The 23,333-nt window shown below is 35.3% G+C and overlaps 1 protein-coding gene across 8 annotated transcripts in view; it reads right to left on the bottom strand.

Moving 5' to 3' along the window:
• Ten-a (Teneurin-a transmembrane protein) overlaps positions 1–23,333 on the bottom strand; it is a 155,851-nt gene that overhangs the window by 24,365 nt on the left and 108,153 nt on the right. For 5 of the 8 annotated variants that reach the window (XM_081982261.1, XM_081982262.1, XM_081982265.1 and 2 more), the window contains 6 exons: positions 7,210–7,496; positions 7,013–7,135; positions 6,230–6,428; positions 5,334–5,482; positions 4,005–4,244; positions 2,898–3,173 (listed from right to left, as the gene is read on the bottom strand). In XM_081982261.1, coding sequence (XP_081838387.1) covers positions 2,898–3,173; positions 4,005–4,244; positions 5,334–5,482; positions 6,230–6,428; positions 7,013–7,135; positions 7,210–7,496 — 1,274 coding nt within the window. Of the gene's footprint in view, positions 1–2,897; positions 3,174–4,004; positions 4,245–5,333; positions 5,483–6,229; positions 6,429–7,012; positions 7,136–7,209; positions 7,497–12,584; positions 13,072–23,333 lie in introns of those variants that run through there. The other 3 variants (XM_081982267.1, XM_081982269.1, XM_081982263.1) reach the window with 2 other exon arrangements.

Below are 23,333 nucleotides of genomic sequence, written 5' to 3'. Positions count from 1 at the left end.
TAAAACAATAAAAAATCGCGATTTGTTTACATCTCCGACTTTATGACTGAATTTAGGATCCATTAAATGATCCTTGAAAAGTTTAATCACTACATAAATGGAAATGTGATATGTACGTTCAATTGAATTTTTGTTGTAATTAACTCGGTCTGCCACATATTTAATAATTAGTTGAAAACACAGCTATTTTAATTACCTGTGTACCAAATTTTAGGCTATTAAATCAATGGAAATAATTTTAACCATTGGCTGGTATAACACAAGTTTATGTAGTAAATTCTAAATTTTGTGAACAGTTATATTGTCATTTAAACGCTCCTAGGGCAGGAAAAACATGTTTGATCAAGTTCAAGTAACAAACAAACAATAAATTAACTTATTCCTTGAGAAATTAAAAGTTATGAGTTGCCTCACATCTTTTTGTTCTTGCGGCCGGATTCCAAAGATTTTATTTCACGTAAATCTGTTTTGCACAACTTTGAAATTTGCCTTCAGATTTTTAAAGTGAGCAAATTAAATTTTTCCGGCAGTTTGAAAGTTCCAAAGCAAAATGTTATGTCAGGCGGTCTTAAGCTTTCCATTTACCATTTAAATTTCAAATTAAATTGGATGTGTGTTTTTTATACAAAAGTTTCGACACAATAAGGGTAAAAAAAAGGAATTAAAAAACTTTGCAATTTGAATTTCATTACTGACCCGGCTGAAAAGTTATTTTGGGTAAGTAATGTTTTCTATATCTAAACGATCAGCAGATTCTCAACTTTGTTTTTCAGACAAAAACAAGACCAAATTTAATCAAATGTCACCGTTTTACACAATTCGCTAGTCATCACTGGCTAAATTAAATTTAAGCAATATTTAACTAGGCACGGGTTTGTTACCTGTTCAAAATAATCGAGGGGATCCCATCAACCCTTCTAGGGCATGTTTGCCCTTTACACCAAAACTACGTTGTTAAAAGTGAGATATCTTCCCGGGTTTCCTGACTTAAATAGGGTTTAGTCGTTTAGTTGATTCGTTTTGAAGATATAAGACAAAGGATATTTATGTAAGCAATGAAAATTACTTCTTATCGTATGTCGCTTAATTTGACATACGGTTTGTGGCATAATGCATTCAATACTGAAATTTCTGGACATCTGTTTGGAATTACACTTTTATCCATAAATCGCTACCGGTGCTGTGAAGGGTCGGTGGGCAAATAATAAATATTGCCATTTGTTTACCTATTCCTAATCCACAAAGACGACTGTCCCATGTGGCCGTCATGTATTTTAGGGGCAGTTGTATAGTAGAGGATTCAGGGGGATATGCAGTTGAAATCGACGTATTTACCTTTTATATAAAGAGGATTTGCCCGGTATCGTACGCGCTACACTCGAGCAAAGACTGAGTAGAAAGGATACGAAGGTATTGATCTCCTGGATTAGGGATTTTTTTTTTCGCTCAATTGAAATTTTTCACGGTTTCAATGGCCACTTGTACAGATTAAAACCAGAACGGCACTTAAATTTTAATGCAAAACTACAGGAACACCCTATTGGGTTCAAATTTGAAAGCAATGTATATATTAGAATTAGTTTAGTTAAAAACATACCCGTTACTACGTTACCATCCTGCGGTATTGTTAGATACATTTCATGGATTTCTTTTTCATACATTTTAAGATAACTTTCTTTAAAGCAATTCAGTTACTTTATTTGTTTTATTATAAACATTCATAACAAATTCTGGCATACAGTTGTTGTGAGCGGCACGAGAAAATTGAGAGCTTCCGAAACTTTATCGCACAAAGGAAACCGTTTTATGAATCGTATTTGAAGTACCAACTCAGGGTCCAGCAAAAATGTAAAACCCTCGAGGGGTTTGCATTGACGCAAAATGTGGACAGATTTTTAAAGCAAAAATTACATTTTCCCTATCTTTTTATATTTGTCAGGAAAACGAGGGAGCCCTTTTTCAAATTTAACATCTTTTGTTTTGCTCAAACGTCACCGACAGCCAGCTTTGTTAGAAAGAGTTATCGTATAGGCGCTAAAAATGTAATTAACTACCTTCCAACTGTTGTTGGCAAGTATTCCTGGAAAATAACGGACAACTGCAATGTCTGTAGAATCTGAAATTACTTTAATGCTGCATTAACTTATTCAAAGACCAATACCGAGTCTTGTTTTTCTTAGGGCTTAATTTAATGACTGCAAACCATTAAACAAAATAATCTCGTCGGGTCGTCGGGAAGGTTATTTTATTTAAGTGCCAAGAGCTGCAATAAATTACAAAAACAATATCTGAACAAGGACACCTTAATAGAATGTAATTGTTTTAAAACAAGAAAAGTCCCAAACGAAAATCAATCAATAAGGTTTTGAATTGAAGCAAGGAACTCCAAAAATAATATGCACTCCCGATCGGGGGCGACTCATTAAATTCCATCGAAGCATTCCATCAGTTATTTCCTGGTCGAGTGCAATTTGAAAATATCTGGGAAAACAAGGTTATTTCATTAAACTCATTAAATTAAGCAGACGGAAAAGCGAACCCTTGAGCTAGAAATTCGACATGTTTTAATTGGATTATACGGTAGGTTTAGAGTACGACACTGAAGTAAAATTCAATTTTCGCTGCAGTAAGAAGTGGCAACGAAAACCAAGTATGAATTTAAAAGAACTCGTTTCCAGCTACTACTTTGCAGGATAGAAGTCCGGAAATGCTCAACCAGATCGTACGAATAATTGGATTTGATATAGTTTTAATTAAAAACTCCTCTGAGTACTGTGATCATTATTTATGAACTCAACTTAATTCCTTAGGACTCATTCACTTTGGAATCCTGACAGTAAAAAATAAACACTTTCATAAAATTTACCTATTTAAAGAAATCATTTTGTAAAACTTACTTTTCGAACAGTCGACCTCCTGAAAACCATCAATACAATCGCATTTTCCTAAGTAACAAGAGCCTCTTCCGGAACAGTCGTTCGGACAAGTGGTGCTTACTCCTTCCGCTTCAGAGATTACCAAGGATACGCTGTATGGTTGCAATTCATCATTGTAAACCGAGATAAACCAACGGCCTGTATCCAGATATTGCAGCAAGCTAACGTTTACCATCATCGATTCAGCGAATTCAGCCTCCCGTTTACTGATTATGTGCCTTTCGTCTGTCGGAATATCTGAAATTATAAAAAAGATACGTGTATTTCTCTAAAAAGGCTGTTGTTTCTCTGCTCAACTAAAAAAAGAGGCAATTATACAATTGAGTACCAATGTTTAACGTATCCAACAAGTTGACATTACCACAAACATCTTATACTTATGTTCACATAAAAGCCAGAAATTTCACTCTTTTAAGTCCTTTACTACTTCTTCATTTTTTTAAATCTTAACTCTAGATTTTTTCCAAACATGTTATTGCATCTCCCCCAAAACTTAATTTAGTGTAGGGGGAGACAACTTCAAAGAGCTATTGTTCCAACTATCCTACTCTGATTAACTTTAAGCGATAAACAGAGGGGGAGGAAAAAATTCACCACAAGCATAAAAATATATCGATTTTCATGTGATGACTCTAGGAAGTCCCCAAAGATCTGACTCAACAAAATTGCGTACCTTAAACGAGTTTGGCCAAAAATATGATGGAGGGTGGGATAAGTAAGAATTTCCAATTATTATAATATTCATAATAATGAGGGCTTTTGCAGACGTTTTATTTTGATTTGAAATGTTTTGGTTTGAGATTGCCTATCAAATTGAATGTATATGCAAACGACATCATTGGACGGACTAACTGAATCAAAAATATTACCAAGGATGATTCAATAGGAAAGCTTGGGAACGAATATTCAATTTTCCAAATACCGGATGGGACTGGATTAAAAACGAAATCTGCCCGAACAAGCGAACTAATACAAATTTGACTGCATGTTATGCATAATCCCCCTTCTGATTTCAAATCTCGTGCACGTATATCGATTTTAGCGGTGATTTAATATAAAAGCGGTTACCTATATCAACAGTCGGATGCGGCAGATCCGGCAAGGAAAAATCTGTGCGGTAGTCGATTTTTATGTCAGAAGGTATGTAGGATGGTCCCTTGGGTTCTGAGTCGGCGAGGATTTTTCGTGTACCCTCGTACGAATTCGAGATGCTGTCCAATACGTCAGTCTTGCGGGAATTGCGGTTCTCGTGGAAAAATTTGAATTCGGATAATGGACGAAGGTCGTCAGTTTCGCCACTGTCGTATCCTAAAACGGATACGTCTTGAATGGATAAAAGCTTTCAGGAAAGTGCGCTTTGGTAACCGGAATAAATGTGTAGTCTCGTGGTGTGAGTAAGTGAGTGTTACTACGACAAGAATGCGTCTTATAAGAATGTTGATTGAACCCCTTTATAGCATTTGCAATGAGTGAACAGTGCCCCAAACAATTTAAGATCAATAAAAATATTAGTGCTTTTTACATTATTTCTTCTAAATTTGTTGTATCTATTCTCCAATAAAGCATTCAAATCGATGCAGTTTTTACTAGTAATTATGTCTGGACAACGTTGTGCCTCACGGCTGCCAGTTAAGCAAATTTCATTAGTTTTGTTCGGAACGAACGATATACACGAGATACGCCCAATTCCGTGTAATTTTCTGCTTAATGATAGGTTTTCGTGTCAACGAATAGTCATACACAAATTGGAGCTGCGTGGGCATGTGGAACTATTTTAACCCGTTCCAGTATTATAGCACCTTGAAACGAAATCGATAAGTGTTTCATGAAAATTATTGGACTCAACAGCCAGAAACATGCTGATCATATGCGAATTTGATATTAATACGGTGCAAGCGAGATTTTGCTGAATCGTGTCTTAAAGGTAATTCAGGTGATATATTGTCGTTTAGATGCAGATTTATTGATGCACAGTTCCAATCGGATAAGTACTGGATTTGAAAAAAAGTCCATTAATATTTTAATTAAACTAAAAGCTTTTAGCTAAATATTTATTCAGAACATCGTACAGCCGACTGAAAATCCAGGATGATAGCGACTAGTATTTGGTTTTCATTTGAATTTCAATTAGTTTCCGAAATCAATTTTCGCAAAATGTATATAAAACAAGTAAAATACGTATGGTGTGTATGTAATGTATCGAAATCGGTTCACTAGTTTCATAGTAAGTGTATATTTAACGCAAATTTGATTGGGTATGTTATAACATGTGATAATATAAGTGGAAAATCAACAAAAACAGCAGAGTGAGAGAAGGACAAACAATAATAAAACAAGTTGGACACTGAATAAAAATAATAAAAACAGTTGCTTATAAATAATGTTTATAATGGTTACCTTCTTCAAACAAGTCTCGTTTTTTGAGTCTGTGATCTACACGACCTCCTTTAACAAACTCAAAGAAATCGTATTGGGTGATACTGGGTGCTACATTCCTTCTACCGTACACAGCAAAGTTGGCACCCCATGGCAGTGTAAAATTAAATCTGCAAAATAAAAATCACGTTTATAGTAACTGTGGAGAATAGCTACTGTTAGTTAAGTGATTAATCATGTTTTAATATTAGTGATAGAGAGCTACAAAATTTGAGATGATTTTCCAAGATATACAAAGTTTAGAGATGTTGTGGAATCTAGAAAACACTTTTAGAAAGGTCTTGAGAATGCTTCTTAGATTTAGATATAAGTAAAATAAACAATGTTCTGACATTATTTTCTAACTAATAATCACCTGAATAAAAAGCTTTTGAAATATACTTAAATCTGACCTCACTTTGACCTATATCCCTAAAAGGCTTAAACGAGAACGAAAGGGCGAATCATATTTAATTCAAGAGACCAACAAAATATAAAAACGACTTTCGAAAGCAAAATAATCTGCGACACTTATACACGAAAGTGCTTACGCAGTTTCCTCCGCATTCGTTTTTAAAGTAGATATATATTCCATAGCTAAATATTTTAAGAAGGAACGTAGGAAACACAAAACAACAAATAAACAGGATAAGAGGTTTCCACTTGCCAAGTGGAAATCCTTGAAATCGCATGCCCGAAGAGCTTTTCCGTGTTCAATTATATTATTTCGGGGAAAACGTCTATGGCTCTATATACACTGTATTGAGGCTAAATAGAGTCGTCTATAGTTTGAGCTCGAAATGCAGTTCACAAAAGTGTTGCAAAGCCACAAACGTTAGGAGCATGCACTGAAATGTGAGAAAACGAATTATTATTACCTGAAGAAAGCCGGCTGTTTATTGCGAAATTCAGAATGCCAAAACTGGTAAGGTGGAATCGTAGCTGTGTGCAGAATATCCAGTTCACGTTGCTCTAACGGTAATGGAGACCATTGCTGTTGTTGTTGAGCTGATTGCAACAAAGAGCTGTGCTGAGTTGTGGCGCTGGCATGTTCCGCAGTACTAGTTGGAAGAGATTCTAAAAAGAAAATATTTAATTTGTACTGAACCTAAAAACAATCCACTTCAAGCTACACTATACACTTAATTAACTAACAAGCTCCTTTCTTTTACGGTTCAGCGTACAAAAGGAAGGTTAGCCTCTTTTTCATCCAACTTTCCCGACGAAAGAAAACCATACAAAAAGCCTACGGCAAAGTTCAAAAGAAAACTCTTTTATTAAAAGAAATAAATAACTGGGAAAACAAAGTGCGGGTCTTAACTGCAAAAACTTTCCTGGAAGTGTTCGCTGTTTAGACACGGTAATTATAGTATGTCATTGTCAGAAATTAACGACAACACTATGGGAAACTTTGGGAGTTTAGGTTTTGAAATTTTATCCGATTCAGAAATGGCGGCCAGGCAGGAAAACTTAAAAAACTAGCCAGAAAACATTAGTTACGTAACATAAAAGTTTGTTACTGTTCGATGTTGGCATTAAGAAAGGATAGTGCAGAAAAGTTTCAAAGTTCGTGGAAATACACATTATTGTACACATACTGACGATTGAAGTTGATTTCTTGGATAATTAAAGATCTGAATATGGATTGGTGCATGAATTACCTTCAGTTGGAATTTGCGTTGATTCTGAGCCCATTGTGATTTGGTCTTGTGTGGCACCAACTTTCACATCTTGGACGAGGATGCAATTTGAAGAATCTATATTTGGCTTCATTGAACTGACCGCTGAAACAAAAATGCACGTTTGATTATCATTAGCAATATAATCAAACAAGTAGTTTAGATTCTTATACACTTACCAGCAAAATAGGTCAGCATCCCCGTAAGCAAAACGCTCAAAAAGATCAGTAGGATGCTGGAACATTTCCACGAACACCGATATTGACACCGTTTATCGATATGGAACCTGGACGGGGAGTATGGCGAATAATGGGACGACGATGGTGGAGGGGCAGGACGAATCGGGAATACCGGGACTACCATTGGAGGGGATGGTTGATTCGTCACCTGGGACGTTAGAGTGTTGTTTTGTCCACCTCCTGGTTGCATACTTTGAGCCAGTTGAGTTTGCGGTATGCCCGTCATTCTGTAACAAAAAAGTTTAGAGTAAATGGACTCCTTGCATGAAATCTCAATCATATAACAAAATTGGTTTTTGCTGGACTACTCCATCATAGAGTAACTTTTTCCTTTATATGTATACCGCTATCGACATAGATATTGGCAACTTTTAAAGTAACTTAAAAACAGACGAGCTCAAGCACTACTAAATAAAGACTATTATTGTTACATTCAATTGCATCTGAAACAAAATTAGAATGTGGTTAACCTACACTCGTCAACCCCCATTTGCTTTCCGTGTAGAGTAACATTGTTTATTACCTAGAAATCCTCTAGGGCATTTAACGAAATCCGTTTCTAACCCAATTGACCGCTAACCAAAAATATTTGCATAAATCCGGGAAATTCTTTGTGAAACTAAGAGCGGTCATTAACTTCCATTGTCGGAAACGACCCCATTTCAGATCCTCGCTACACAGAATAGTCAATTACTATCCTTTTAAGCTGGAGGGCGAGCAGACGCTAATTTTATTTTGCTAACTTAACTTTATGGCGAACTCTGTACAGCACAATAATTAATTATCCGCAGACTAAAACTAAAGTTTTCCCGCTCGCGAAAATAAAATGTTGTTTTCCGCATTGGAGTGCACGTGAAAAACTTTTAATGGGATTTCGGAAGATTGTAAATATAATTATTTATATTGTAACTAACTTTTGTTTGGGGAGGATTACCAATTAGAAACATTTTTACTACTAATTCTGTTGTTCTTTTACGTTTCAATTAAAAAAAATCTACAAGAGTAAGACCAATGATTCTATAATACATATTGTCTAAAAATAGAACAGTAAAAATATTGTCCAAATTTTGCAATTACATAAGTAACTGTTCCTTTTGGGATACTTTTGAATTCTCTTAGGATGCTACATTATCCATTTGACAAGCTATATTATTGCTCCCACACAGTTTCCAAGGCTCCATCCTCCTACACATCTAATTGGATCATTTTCAAGCTTTTCCTGGTAAGAAAAATTCGGGACACTTTCATCAGCGGCAATCGTTATTAGAATTGAAAATTCATCGATTTGAGCAAATAATAATCCAAGCCTTGATACCGGATTAAACTAACCTAATGCATATTAATAGCAGAAGTTGTGAGCCTGCCGACATCGGCTTCAAATTTGCATGGTGGGCAAATAAAAGCAATTTATATTATTGACGCTGGGGAGAGTGGCATCACACCCAGACGAACTGAACCGTTAAATTACATTTTCATAAGCAATAACAAGCATTTGCAAGTGTATTGTGATGCCTCCAGAGTCGTTCGGCCGTTTCCTCCGTTTTATTAGAAAAGGAATCGCTGTAGTTAATGGTGCCGCGCAAATGTAGATCGATTGCGGGATAAGAATGAATAACGTCCTCTGTTCTCTTTTAGTTACGTACACAATCCTACCGAAAATCTACGGGAAGTAAATTTCAAGTGAAAAATTAGACGAGGAGCTTCAGGAAACGAGAAACGAACGTAAAAAGTAGCTAGTTTTTCTAGATGGTATTTTACCTGAGAAATTGGATTTCTTCGAGTAATTTAGCCTGGAGGTAGTTTTAGAGTGTATAGAGTTCACGGTAGAAAGGTTTCCAATCGTTTTAGCCATATTCAGGACTTTTTGAACTAAATTCATAACAAAATGTTCCGCAAAGATTGGCCGCTTTATTACCTGCATGTTGGTAATGAATAGGAAGACTTAGATAGTCATTTTGTCACACTGGATCACGATCTCTGGCAAATTTCTTTATTTTTTCAACAAATTTAAACAAATTTCACTGTTTTTTGTTGAATATATTTGCATGCATGCATTTATTTTTATAATCTCTCCCACTTCCTAAAGCATGAATATTAAAAATATGTGCATTCAAACGCTCGATTCGAATATTGCATTTGCCAGAATTTGCTCCATTTTTTTTTTCAAACATAAAATGAATCATCATTTGCGGCGACCTTTAGCATATAAATAGGGATTTGGGACCTTCATGGGCCCCGAGAGCAATAAATTCACATTTTTGACGTTTATAATTGGATGCAATTATAGGAATTATTGGAAATCGGTCGAAAGCAATGGCCAAAGCCGAGTACATAATTCCACACCATGCAGTGTTCAACCACTGTGAAATCAGCTGGGCTTCCGATTGTATTCATTATGGTCTTTTGTATGGGTTTAGCCGAGCAAGGGTAATCGATTCACTTCGGGTGCAATTTATTAAAATTGATATGCTAAAGGTCCGATCGTTGCGTCGTTACTGCCTGAATCTCCAGACCATATTGGCACTGCCACAAAACTGCAAAAGCATCGATCAATATACTCAATTTTGCATCGAAAGTGTAGTCATCTGGACTAAAATATGTATAAAGTGTGCGAGATTACTTCGACGCTCAACTGGCACTAGAATTTTATATCTACCTCACTGAACTGTATTTCCACATAACTATTCGTAACAGTTTTGCAAATCTTTATGCTGTTCTGCATAGCATTCATAACAAAGTTCTGGTGTTAATTTGATTATTCATATTTTCAAGGGTCAAATCCCTTGAGATCTCATCAGGACAAGCGTCAGGAGTTAAACACAGACAGGATATTGCTTTTTTAGCTTTGTGAATCATTCATTTTAAACTTTATGTATCAGTGCATTTTTAATCAGACCATCCTAACAACTGAGCCATCAAAACTCTGGGAACATTTCAATTTTAATCCCCGTTTCGCAAAACAAGAAAAATATCGTTATGACTCTATTCGTGTCACTGATTTCTATTTTTCATTTCAAGAGCCCTGTCCGGTCATTGTTTGTGTTTTAAATTAAAAAATACACACACACAGGACAGAACAATCCGCAACAACGAAAAAGAAAAAATAAATAATGAATGTTTATGTTTTACTATTGACGGTAAATGTAAGCTTTTTGCGTAATTGCTATTGGAAATACCGGTGAAGCTTTATTCGGTGCTTAAGGAAATTGAATTGATGTCAGTTTTGTTGGATACTATTGACAGGAGTTGGAAGGAAAACCTCATTAAACTTTTAATCGTCATATGCACATTATGAAAATTACATTAGTCACGAATGGGTTTACAATAGTCTAGACTGGAATACATTAACTACCATGGTGCAATTAAATTGTTTTCCATGTGCTATTTCCAATCAAGGTTTGAGGTTGTGGATGAGTTAAAATTGCTTTATGGCCCTTTCGTTTTGAATGAAGGTTAAATTGGCGAGGTTTCCTACTAAAAGTTTCATACAGAAGTGAAAAGTTTTCTTGAGATAAATGGGGGTGTTAATTCTCGTTTCGGTTGAAATATCTTCACTCAAAATATATTCAAAATACAGCATTTTGCGGTTGTAAATATCATTTTCTTCCCTTCGAAAAAGGGTTGCCATATTTACGGTAGTTACGGTCTAAAAGCAGGAACAAAACACGGTGTAGTCAGTGTTTATGCCCCTGTTTCCACGTGAACTTTAAACGGCCAACTTTATATTGTAAACCGTTATACGGGTAATAAAAGTAGGTTCTTCTAAATGTTAATGCCGTTTTCCGTTGCTCCGGATATTCTGAAAACGAGATCCTTATACGATAATGCGCTGCTCCTTGGAAGCTATCTGGTTTTGCTTTCAGATACTTAATTAAATTACTGTTGAGGCCTTTCTAAGTTACGACCAAATAAAGCTACTTAGAAGCTTTAATTGCTCGACTACTTAAAGGGTATTAAATTTACAGAATTATTATGGAAAAACAGGTCCTAAATATCCAATGCCAGTTCAGAATCAATTAATATTATTTTCCTGTCTCTCTATCGTTTTTTTTTCGATATTGTTTTTGTTCGCCCCCAAGCTTGAGGCATAACCTTAATGACACACGCCAGCCCCACAGATCATCAATCATTCAGTAAGACACAGACACATTTGGACACAATTAGTTGAAACTCGTTCCGCCTTTTTCGAATTGATGCCTTCAGGTTTGTGTATCAAACGCAATTAAAGGAAAGCCGTTCCAAATTACTTCTATTGAATGATAAATAAATATAACGTTGGGTTAATTTTACTCATCGTGTTTCTTTTTTAATGATTAATGGAATCGATAAGCATTAATCATATACAGAGTCAAGTAAGTGTCCTCTGATTTTGAGTCTTTTATAGATTAATTTGAATATAATATTAGTGATAAAATAGGATTTTTCTAGTGTTACTGTTTCAATGGACGAACCGTATTTTTTAATTATTTTATTTGAGTCCCAACAGATTTATTTAATGATTCACTTTTGAGAATTGATTAAGATAGTATTTTACTACCAATTTTTCTAAAAAAAGATCAAAATATTGTCCATTAAAATTATATTTTAAATTTCTACGGTATATGTTAACTCTTTGTTAACTTGCAGCAAATTTCTTCTCTTGACTCAAGAATCTTACTGTGAAGGTTCTTTGAACAGAAAGCAATTACTTGATGATGTTTTCTGATTAAATGTGTGGATTTAACTTCAGATATGTTGCTTGTAACGTAACAACAAAATATTACAGCATTTTCTTATAACCACCAACAAATACAAATAATCTTATTGCTTGAACAACTACCAGCACTTGCTGTCTGTTTTACTACTGACAATATTTTTTATATACTCTCATACATCAAAATCTAAAGGTGTTAAGAGTCTGATCACGTAGGTAGGCATGGGATTAACACAGGTATAAGATAAGTAGTCAGAAAAGATAAGACAGACAGATAACTTAAGTTCAGACATAAGTCATTTGAGACCAAATTTTTGGTGGCAAGGTATGAAGAGGAAAGTGAAAGGACTGGAAGTGACATACACAACGTTCCGCAAGTTCTTTTACTACAAGAATGATAATATTGTAAAACAATGTGTGTTACATATCATAATATAGTAGATACTATTTTAGCTGGTTGGTACATCAACAGTATTTCCAGCATTTAATTAATATCTGGATGAATTGATTTTAGTGTCTCGTCCTCAAAAACTTGTTGTAATTTACCAATGGACGTTTTATCTACATAAAACTGAATATTTTTTAATGAAATTTGTTCCAAATCAGAAACAAAGACATTTACCTGGACTCGTGAACAAAAGGCTCGGCGTACTCATTTCGCAATCTGCGTGGTAGCGGAGGTGGACGCTGATTGTTCGGGTAGTACCCGTCCATTCTGCTTAGTTCAAACAGAATGCAATGTCACTTTAGAAAAATAGAGCACCTCTGAAACACATCACATCTTTGTCGCGATATCGAGCGCGTCGCGCACTTCCAATAAGCCCGATGTCCTTAAGTGTCTTCGCGCTGTCAATTCCAAACAATACCGAAAAAGTGTCTCAAAATTGTTTTTCCCCTGGTTTCGAAACGATCCAGACCGTCCGGATCAATCCTTTACGAACCCTGTGTATAATAAGGGGGATATTTACGATGAAGCAGGAATAATGTGTAAGCAGATCGAACACGCACGCTTCGTTCAACAGTTTGCAGCGAAGTGGGGTTGATGCGGAACAACGGCAACTCGGGGGGGTTGCGAACGTCATAGGGTTGCGCCTGCGTCCCGATTTTCACCCCCCGGGACTCACCCCAATGTCGTATCTGTCCTGTCGCCTCACCTGCCTGGACTACGGCGATACTTCAAACGCAGCGCCCGTTTCGCTTCTAGATTTTATTTTGCAGAAAACTTTTGCCATTGCAAAACTACCGGCGCTGCTGCCTGGGAAGGATTGACAGCTTGATTTGCGTGCAACAGAAAAGCACATCGGAAAGGATGCTCGTAATACGGAAATGTTTGAGATATAATTTTAGATTTATTTTGTCACGTTGTGCATACGGCGGACGAATGTATTATTCCTGGAATATCTGCGACTTTCCGGATAAGGCGTGCAAGCTTTTGACTTCTTTGCCATCGCAAATTCGAAATCCCTCTGGGATCACTCCCTTGGCTTGGATATAAACGGTTCTGATCCTCGTTTCAACTTGTCAAATAATTATATTTGTGATTGTCTCTTTCTTTTTTAAACTAGACAGGGTGTCCCATAACGTTATGTTACGACTTAGTAAATACAATCTTCAACCTAAATAATGGTTTTAATCAAGTTTTGCTTTACAGTAAACTCGTTTCATTTTAATATTTAATAACCTGTTTCTGTAAGTTTTTCAGTCATAATCATCATTCAAAATTTAAGTCCTGCGTGTGGTTCTTCATTGTCTTTAAAAATCCGATTTTAAAACAATAATCTGATGGCGTAGAGAACAATAAAACATCAATTTGTTTTTCATAAGTGACATAAATTCCTACTAAAGCTCTTATACACTCTAATCGTCTTCCTTCTAGCAGATTATATTCATGACTTTTTGTCAAGAAATCACCAGTTTAACAGTACCATTTTGCACGTGAAGCGTTTTACCGACAAGATTCATATCATTTATATGCAAATCATATGTCAATCGCTTTTGCATATCTTCTTTGAATTCGCGGAAAGTAAAGTTGGAATGAATTTTTGCGGTGGGAACAACAAAGGCTTTTTCAGCTACGAAAATAACTAATTTCACGGAAAAATCCCCGACGTTTGACTTTAAATTTTTCCCCTTTGGAACGAAGTTTATGCAGGATAAAATTTGTCTTGAGACTGAAAATGTTAACTCGTAAATTATTTCATCGAAAATGTATAGTTTTGGAATTTTGCAGAGTTTAATCATCAAGTGCAACGACACTTTATTAAAATGCATTGCATTCCTGATTCAGGTGCCAGGTATTGACACCAGGAGCACTTCCACATAGTTTTAAACCTGAGCAGCCAAGTTTGTGGTTTATTTGCTCTAAACTTAACTTTAAATCGCAACGGAATATTTCACTAATACGTTTACTTTCTCGGAAGGGTCAATACTGCTGAGAGTTTAATAAACTATGGCAAAATACCCCTGAAAGCTGTTTTGCAAAATAAAGACACCGCATTATATCCATGGATGCGTGAAATCGAAATATATAAGCAATAATCCCTATAAAACCTATAACACGTGCGAGACATCATGTGCCCCTTAATCTGGTGTTTTCTTCTCTAAAGCAGCGGGGGCAAGTGGATGATTCAGGAATAAAGATTTAAAAACATGGTATATTATAGATTTGTGCTGTAAGGAACTACAAAGCTAGTTAAATGTGAAAACTCTTCTCTACTAAATGGATTTCACACCGCGGTAGCTGCATTTTCTATTCTTCTCCGATACACACAACACATTTATGATAATAAACAAGAAATTCAAGCAGGTCGGAAACATTGAAGTGCGCCCCTGGCATATCTTAAAAGTTGCGGATTTTGGTGCGGTGGAACTCAACAAGCCCGAGTTTGTTTGAACGCCAGATGCTCTTACAAGCAACAACTTCGTCGTGTTTGTAGTGTTTCCCATACCCAAACTTATAAGAGCAGCCCCAAAATCCCGTTCCATTCGGTTCTCCCTTTTAGGAGATTAGGGCCATATGATTTTTAGCACGTGGTGTGGAAATCTCGCTCCACAAGGATATATGCGGGAATCTTGTTTGGGATAAAAAAGTGACGATGCTCTGAATATTTTGAATAAAAAAATCCGCAATAGGATATTTTTTCGAGTGTGACATGGAAATGTAATTTTGACTCATCCAATTAGGTGGTTTTTCGTCAATTATGGTTTAGATATGGCGGTCAAAAGGAAAGTCCGAGAAGCAGATTTCGCACAATGGGACGTAACCATTAGACCTTTTTCGTTCTGTAATTCCAAATATAGCGGAGGCTTTTATAAAGTTCTGAAGTCTGTACCCTGTTTAATGAACGAGAAATCCCATTAAAACTTTGGCAGGTCTGGTGTTAAATTATTAATTAAAGATAAGGTTTCCAAATATCATCTATCGGAATTTATCATTGTGAAGGGATATACGTTTAATGCTCCCCTCTCACAATAATTGATTTAACAGTAAATTTAATGGAAGTGATAGATATTTGTCGTAAACATTGTTTAATGTGCTAAATTGACACTTACATAATAGTAAAGATGATTTTATATTGTGCCCAGTTTATTTAGTTCATGACTGGCTTTAACTAAGTAAAGACTTGGTTTTTTTTTTTTCAAAATTTTCAAACTTTCAATCGTAAGCTTTTGTAACGTTCTAAATCGTATTAAAGCCATTACACGTTTAAACTCCAGTTCGCCGGTATAACAAAAGGGCATAGATTATCAGATTTTTGAACTAGCGTTTACGTAATCTGATCAAAAATTAGCCATTCTATAGAAGCTCGCAAATTAGTGACGACCCAGATTTAAATCAGTGGAACGGAAGCGCTTTCATGTATGTTTCCGTGAGAAGCGAGAAGCGCAGTTAATTCACTGTTTCACAAAGTTAGTCCCTTTCAGGCAGAAGAGTGAAACCTTTAATTACATTTTCCTAGTTTAAAATTGTCAAATGCGCCCGGCTTGACACATCCAGATAACTTTATTTCAATTACCTTCTCGTTAAGGCGCTTCAATTTTTTAGAGAAATTGGACCACATTGGACAGACGAAAAACGAAATCTCGTTGAGATTTTGATTTTAAATCATGCAAAAATAATATTGATATTACCTTACAAGTAGTTTAGGGCAATTTTGATTTAAAATTTCTAAATTAATTGGTAGTGTAAATAAACTAAAAAACATATTTTTTTAGTCATAAAATGCATTTCTGTGGTTTAGTTATTTATTGTCTCAAAATATTCAGAAAACAATTTTTAAACTCGTATATGTACAGCCTGTTTCATATTCATTTAATATAACTCTGCAATTGAGCGCTTATTATTATTTATAAAACAAAAACAACATCCTCTGCATGAGACAGTTGTAAACGAGTAAGATAATACGAAACGAAATCCAGCTTTAGCAATATTTAATTTAATACCATCCTCGTGTTTATTAGACTATGTCTAGCTGGTAACACTTGGATCGATATTTTCAAAATGTCTTCAACTGGGAGAGAAACTTTAGACGAGAAAGTCCTAATATTTTTGCTTTTCTACTTAATTCGGGATATAACAGAAGTTCTGATAAAGTTTTTGAAGGATGTACTTTGTGTAATGAACGAGAAATCCTATTAAAACTTCTGCGGGCTCGGTGTTAAATCACGAATTAAGATAAATTTGCCAAATATATTTGTTCATCCATCAAAACCTGAAGTAAGAACTTCCTTTTAAACCGGACGGTTTATCTAAAGATGTAATATTTTACAGTCACACGCTTTCACTGACTAAATATCTGCTTTTTGTAAGTGGCAATGAAATTTAAACATAAAAAAAAGTAACGTTTACGACCTAAATTTTGATTAGCAACAGAGAGAAGTAATGCAATAAACGCGACAAATGACAAATGAAGAAGACAATAATTGCGTTACTGTAAATTCAATACGGGCTTTATTAGTCCTTATTCCTGGTAAAGTGTAAAATTTTACGACGGTTATTAAATTACTGATGGCATCTTGCAAACTTCATTACCCACCCGGAAAAATTGTTCGTGCCTTTTGCTAAAACTCAGCACAATATCGTGGACGGACCACCCTCCATTGGATAAACACGGTCCATCCTTTTAGCAGTTCTAGTCCAGATATCCAGTTACGTTTTAGCTAAACATATGCGTCAACACGAAATTGTCGGGGGTGTATTAGGGTTGGGTCGAAACTGCCAAAACTCTAGTGTTTACTAATACTATTATAGTGGAGGGATTGATTAAAATCGGTGGGAACAAAACAAAGACCTGACCGAATAAAAAACCTTTACAAAACAGCACCATGAAATATTGCGTAGGTTTAGTAGGTTTAATCGGATTTAGGCTGTTGAATACCCTAATATGACTACTATGTAATATTTTATTGCAACAAACTGGTGCAATATCCGTTTGTTTGAAAAACATTTTTTACTTACAATTAAAATTATTTTACAAATAATAACGAATTTACCTTCAATTTAACGTACTGTAGAAGTTTGGATAAATGGAAGGGCCTAGTTGCTCAAACTATCTAGTTTTCCAAACATTACTACTACTACTAAAGCTGAAAATAACACTTTTCTTAAGTTGATTTAAGCATATTTAAAGTCTTCAAGGGAGTTTAAGTGAGAAGCAACAAGTGCTTTGGCATCTTAGTTGCGCCCATTCAACTTTTAGTTTAGTTCTGTTTTAATTGAAATTACATAAACAAATGCCAAAAAAAAAACTTTTGAAGGGGTAGGATTTCAATATAGTGTGGAATCGTAAATTTCCAATCAAGCCTTTACATACAAAGTTGCAATCAAACATAAAATTGATCGTAAATGCCAATACCAAACTCTAACAAATATAGACGCCACCAGGTCTCTGTATAAACCTTAAATTAAGTTGGTGAGGTCAGGATACAAACGTGCAGGTCATACAATCGTTTAATGCCAAAACTGAACAAAACTCGTTGGGTAACACCCACCCTAAACTCGAGCAACGTGTTGACGCATATGTTTATCCCTATAGTAAAATTTCATATCAGGGCACGAAATTCGTTCAGCGTCGCGACTGGAAACTATAAGGGGAAGTCAATATCTCGGAAATTCTATCCCAAATCATAGCCATTCAAAATCGATAGCTAGCAGTCTGCTGCCGGTTTATGTTCAGCAGCGTAGGTAAATTTATGTCACCGTAATCTTTTTAGTAAACTAACTTTGATATGTGAACGATCACGACTGCATCACATGGTTTCAAACCATGAAAGACGAGGTAGAACAAACAAAATGGATGTTTACTTGTGTTAGTTTCAACGAAAACATCATCCATTTATTTGCACTAGGTAGATAGAGCTTGAAAGATTGATTTTCCGAAAGACTACGCCTATGGGTGGTCCTTAGAGAGATGTTTTGCAAGAAGTAAATTACCATGAAAACTTACTTAGAAAGGAATTCCATGCCGGTGCAGTAAAACAGTACAGTTTACTAGGGTTGAGTGACAGGAAATAGAGGAACCGAAGAAGATGTTTGCGAAATGTATTATCGGGAATAAATATACCTACTTAATGGAAAAACGATTAATTTCCATTGATGAACTAGGGAGACAGATTAGAATTTTTTTCCACGTTGATAGTTGAGTTTCTACGAAAAAGCCAATTTTGTAAAACGTTTGAAGCGGAAATTGAAACTAAATGAAAATTGTCCGACAATAAATCGGTGTGCTTCTGAAGTGTACTATCAAGAGAAATATTTTTCTCAACTACGTCTTAAGAAGCACAGTAAAACATTTTATCAATTTGCTTGCAGAATATTATTCCCGTGCTATCAATATTTTGTCGAACCCGAAACTCTAAATTGAAACTTCAATATTGGGGACGGATTAGGTCAATTTAAATAAAATTTCGTGGAGTTGCCGCTATATTGAGCTAAATAATTGAGTGGTTTTACTCACAAAATAAAAACATGACCGGTTATGGTAGGTTTATTATTTATAATCGGAAATAACGGACTTATTATGAGCGCAAAGCTTTATAAATTGCGAGCTTCAATTTCATCTTTTTTTAATTAAAATGGTTTTTATTACCGGCTGTAATTGAGTTGTCGAGCTTTGCCAGCAAGGTTATGATCAATATTTCAGTGGTTTACTCCTTTACATTCAATAAAAAATAGTTTTAACCGAAAGAGAATGGCTTATTTCGATTTATAAATAGCCTTGCACCTTATTTTAAAGGAAATTTCACATAGTTTCAATAAATGATAGACAAAATGACGTTCCAGGCCGCCATTTTGAATTTTTTGTCAAAATATTGACTTGCACCTCATTTTAAAGAAAATTTCATGTAGTTTCAAGAAATGACTGACAAAATGGCGTCGCATGCCGCCATTTTGAATTTTCTATCAAAATATTGACTTGCACCTTATTTTAAAGGAAATATTGCGTAGTTTCAAAAAATGAGAGACAAAATGGCGTTCCAGGCCGACATTTTGAATTTTCTGTAAAAAGTAGTGAAAAAAAACCCTGATACCCAAGGACGGTAAACAGTAAAGGATTGCTCGATCGACCGAATTTGTTTCCCGGCGGCGAATGGATCCTGACGTCACAGTAAAGTCTTGGGCGTAAAATACGCTAAATATGATCGACTGCAATAACTTATTACGTCATACTGGCGGACTTTTTCAATTAAGCTAAAAATACAAAATTTTACGGTTTCAGGATGAAAACAGCAGTAAAATTATGTTTTTAATTAAACTACTATTTCTAAACTCTCCCCACATGCCGTCAGAACAAAAATGTGTCTGTAACAAATAAAGTTAAACGTTGATAGAAAGTGGCTATAATTTAAATTGCATCCTTGTGATTTATGCTTTGGTATCCTCGTCGGTGTCGCTAACTCGGCGCTAAAACGTGGGGTGGTAAAATTGTTAAATTCGTAACGCTAACACCATTAGGGCTCCAGACTTCATATATTCCTGGGGGTTGTGCAAATTGCAGCGGTGCGACGGATAAACGAAGGCTTCATAGTGCGTAACCCAGATTGAGTCATGGCAGGGAATGGAGTGATAAAGCGCCCTCTTCCAGCCCTTTTATTAAATGCTCCGGCTAATATTACCTTGCTCTTGGACTGTCTCGTTTTTAGAGCCCCTCTCTTTGGTTGCAAACCCTAATTTGGCAAAACAGCTTCAAGAAAAGTTTTTTTGACTTTGTTAAAGGATTACCTTTAATGTCGTCGGTGCTCGAATATTCATTGAATATTAAATATCAAGTTTCGTAAGGTTTCGCTTTGAAATTCAAATTCACCTAATCTCTGCAGGGGGGGTGTTGCAACCGTAATGCAGAAAGAATGTTACAAAGTTCAAACCAAAGCTGGGGTACGAAATTTCATTAGTTTCTTCACGATCTAATTGAAATGCGCATTCAGAGTTTAAATCATACGCATCGGAGACATTTCCTGTGTATATGTTTCACGGTTAGGGCTCCCTAATTTAGTGTTTTATGAAGTTAGAATTTACAATGGGCGTGAGAGCGTACGGGGACACTTTAATTGAATTTTTAGCTCAGTGCCAGGCAAATGCAATCACTATAATGCCGAGCCGACGTCTAAAAGCTTTTATAAAGGGGAGCTGTGATCTTATTGATTCTGGTATCAGAGGAATGTCAGATATTTTTCCAATAGCAGCAAACACCATATATACTATATAAAATTCGCGATAACTTAGGCTTAGGCATGTTTCCGTTATATATTTGCATATTTTGGTGACACGATATTGCAGTCCAAATAGGGCTAAAGTAATTTTTATAAGAGTTTTTAGCATAACCAGCAGCATAGTAATTTAGTTACTCACTACTAAACGCAGTAAAATCTAATTCTCTAGTTAAAATTTGCGCACATTGCTCAAAGCTCCAGCCTATAATTTTGTTAATCTCATAATCAATAGCATCCTAATCAACAATTCCAGGTCTGTTAAACTTACCTTACTTACCTTAGCTTAAAATTAACTGTTACAATTGTAGCATTGTTCTTCATTGATTTAAGAAATGTTAATATTAGTGTGATGGAGGTAAAAAAGAAGTAAAAAATCAGTCACGTAACCTCTAAAACGTGAAATTAATTCATGATTAATATGTATAAAAAAATATGATTAGTTTTAGATTGGGAGAAGAGTCTATACAATGGTCACCATGATCACCCAGTTTAGCTCGTTGGATTTTTTTAGAAATATTTGAAAAGTATCTTGGAAAGACTTTTGAAGATTAATTGTGAAGTAAATTACAGATTTTCAAATTCATCAGCAAAGTCAAAACCTTAACCTAACCTAACCTTAAAGTAATTATTCTAATTCTTCTGCTGTTTTTTTAATTTAGTTGTTTATTTGTCTCAGATTTGTCAAGTTTTATTTGCTTATTGTAAAAGAAATTTGTTATTATTAGAGTACACTACCTATATTGGCACTATTTAAGTAATATTTTTATTATTGGTTCTGTTAAATGTTTATATTATTCATGTTGTCAGCATCTCCTATGACATCTGCATAGAGTACCATTTTTGTTTAAACATTTTTAATGCTTCTTTCTGACAATCAACCTTTTGGAGACGCAAACAAGACGTCCCCGTTCTCTACAGTTCTATCCAAAAGGGGTTTAACGTTACATTATAAAACCGAGTTTTGTTGTATCTCTGAAATATTAAAACTTATGCTCGACGCTGCGATGTCGTTTATTAATAAGCTTCATATTCCTCCCTGTTAAGCTCTAACATTAAGCTCCAAACTGAGGCCGCATTCCGAATATTTAATGCAACTAAAACACGGTGAATAAATAACAGAACGTCTGCGACCGTTTTGCGGGTTGCAAAGGTATTTAATGGAAATTAGTTTTTAATTTTTTAACAGGTTCATGCCTAATGCGAAAAAGCTTTGATGCAGTCCGCAGTTACTTTCTACGTCCGCACATTCGGTGGCCAGAGAATCCGGAGGATGTGGAAAGGAGAGGCTTTGTAATAATTTATTGCTAATCCTGGAATATGTTAGCGAATGTTGCAGATAACCGTTTTTAGCCAGAACATTAATACACGTACCAATTTACGAGCTGCACATGGGGTAATGTTTTAGCTAGATTTTTTCAGCGTTGACTAAATAAATTTGCATTGAAAGTTACAAACTGGATATGCATACAACGGCATTCCTAGCAGAAGTAAACGCGTTTAGGGCAAATAAACTTTTGAATTTTTAACACGTGCAGGCCAAATGCGGAGCACTGAATTTTGTATTCACATAAAGTCCGCTCAAAATCCTAGATTTAGCTTTACGTCTAGACGTGAGGGAGCTCTACATTGAGGAGCTTGAAAGCATTTATAAATAATTAAGGATTTTAAATGCGACCGCTACCAACTCGCAGCTACCATGTTCTTTAATTACTCTAGCTCTAGAGCAAAGTTCTTGGTGAAAATTACTTTTTGTCATGATTTTATGAAATTGTTTTCATTCAATATAGTCCATATTGTATGGTGTGGTTTATAAATGACATCAAATTCATGCATAAGCAAACACAGTCTAATCTAAATTCTTAGTTTGGCTTGTATTCTTCAACAGATGTTATGAAGGATAATGACACCTTATTGGTATTCAGGACGAAAAAATTTGATTTCCAATCCGCTAGGAAAATGTAAATTCCAACAACGCAATAGGGTATGAATGAACACACATATATAAATCTAATTTGAATAAAACACTTCAGAATATTATTACGAATATTCAGTTATAATAGATCAGCACATTATGGTATACTACGTTTTTACGACAATTAATGAAAAATACTATAAAATAGCGGTAAATTGTAAATATTTTTTTAAGGTCATTCAGTAACCTACACAATCACAAACAAAAATCACATTTCTGCAACATTTAAAGGACCGTAGCGCCCTTATTTAAGTTTCAACAGGTTTCACTCAAAGGCATAAAAAATACTACTACAAGTTGAGCTAATACTCTCCTAGAGAGTAGTCTCCTAAAGAGCTAAAGTCTTCAAGTTCTCGAAATTTAAAGCAAAAAATATTGGGTGTATAAAACTTCGTTTTTTACGTATTAACCGACTTTCCCCTCATAAAAATTGGGCTAGAGAAAGCAATACGCCTTATTAATCGCGCTGAAAGGAAATTTCAGAAAAGCCTATTTCCGCCTCTAACTTCTTTCTACAAAAGCGACGACCCGTTTCTGTATTTGTCGCGGGTCCTTTATTAAGTTCAAAGAAATTCGTCTCTGTGGGGGAGAAGAAGGCAATAAAGGAGGGATGCTGCGATGCAAGGCGACTTGCTGCGTGTCTTGTCTAAGATAATGAGAGCTTTCCGTTTTATTTCATTAGGGGATGTG

The sequence above is a fragment of the Ips typographus genome, linkage group LG6 (genome assembly GCF_016097725.1).
Source record: "Ips typographus isolate SLU linkage group LG6, UJ_Ityp_2.0, whole genome shotgun sequence".
Classification (NCBI taxonomy): domain Eukaryota; kingdom Metazoa; phylum Arthropoda; class Insecta; order Coleoptera; family Curculionidae; genus Ips; species Ips typographus.
Note: the sequence above shows the minus strand (reverse complement) of the source record. Positions and strands in the feature narration are given on the sequence as shown.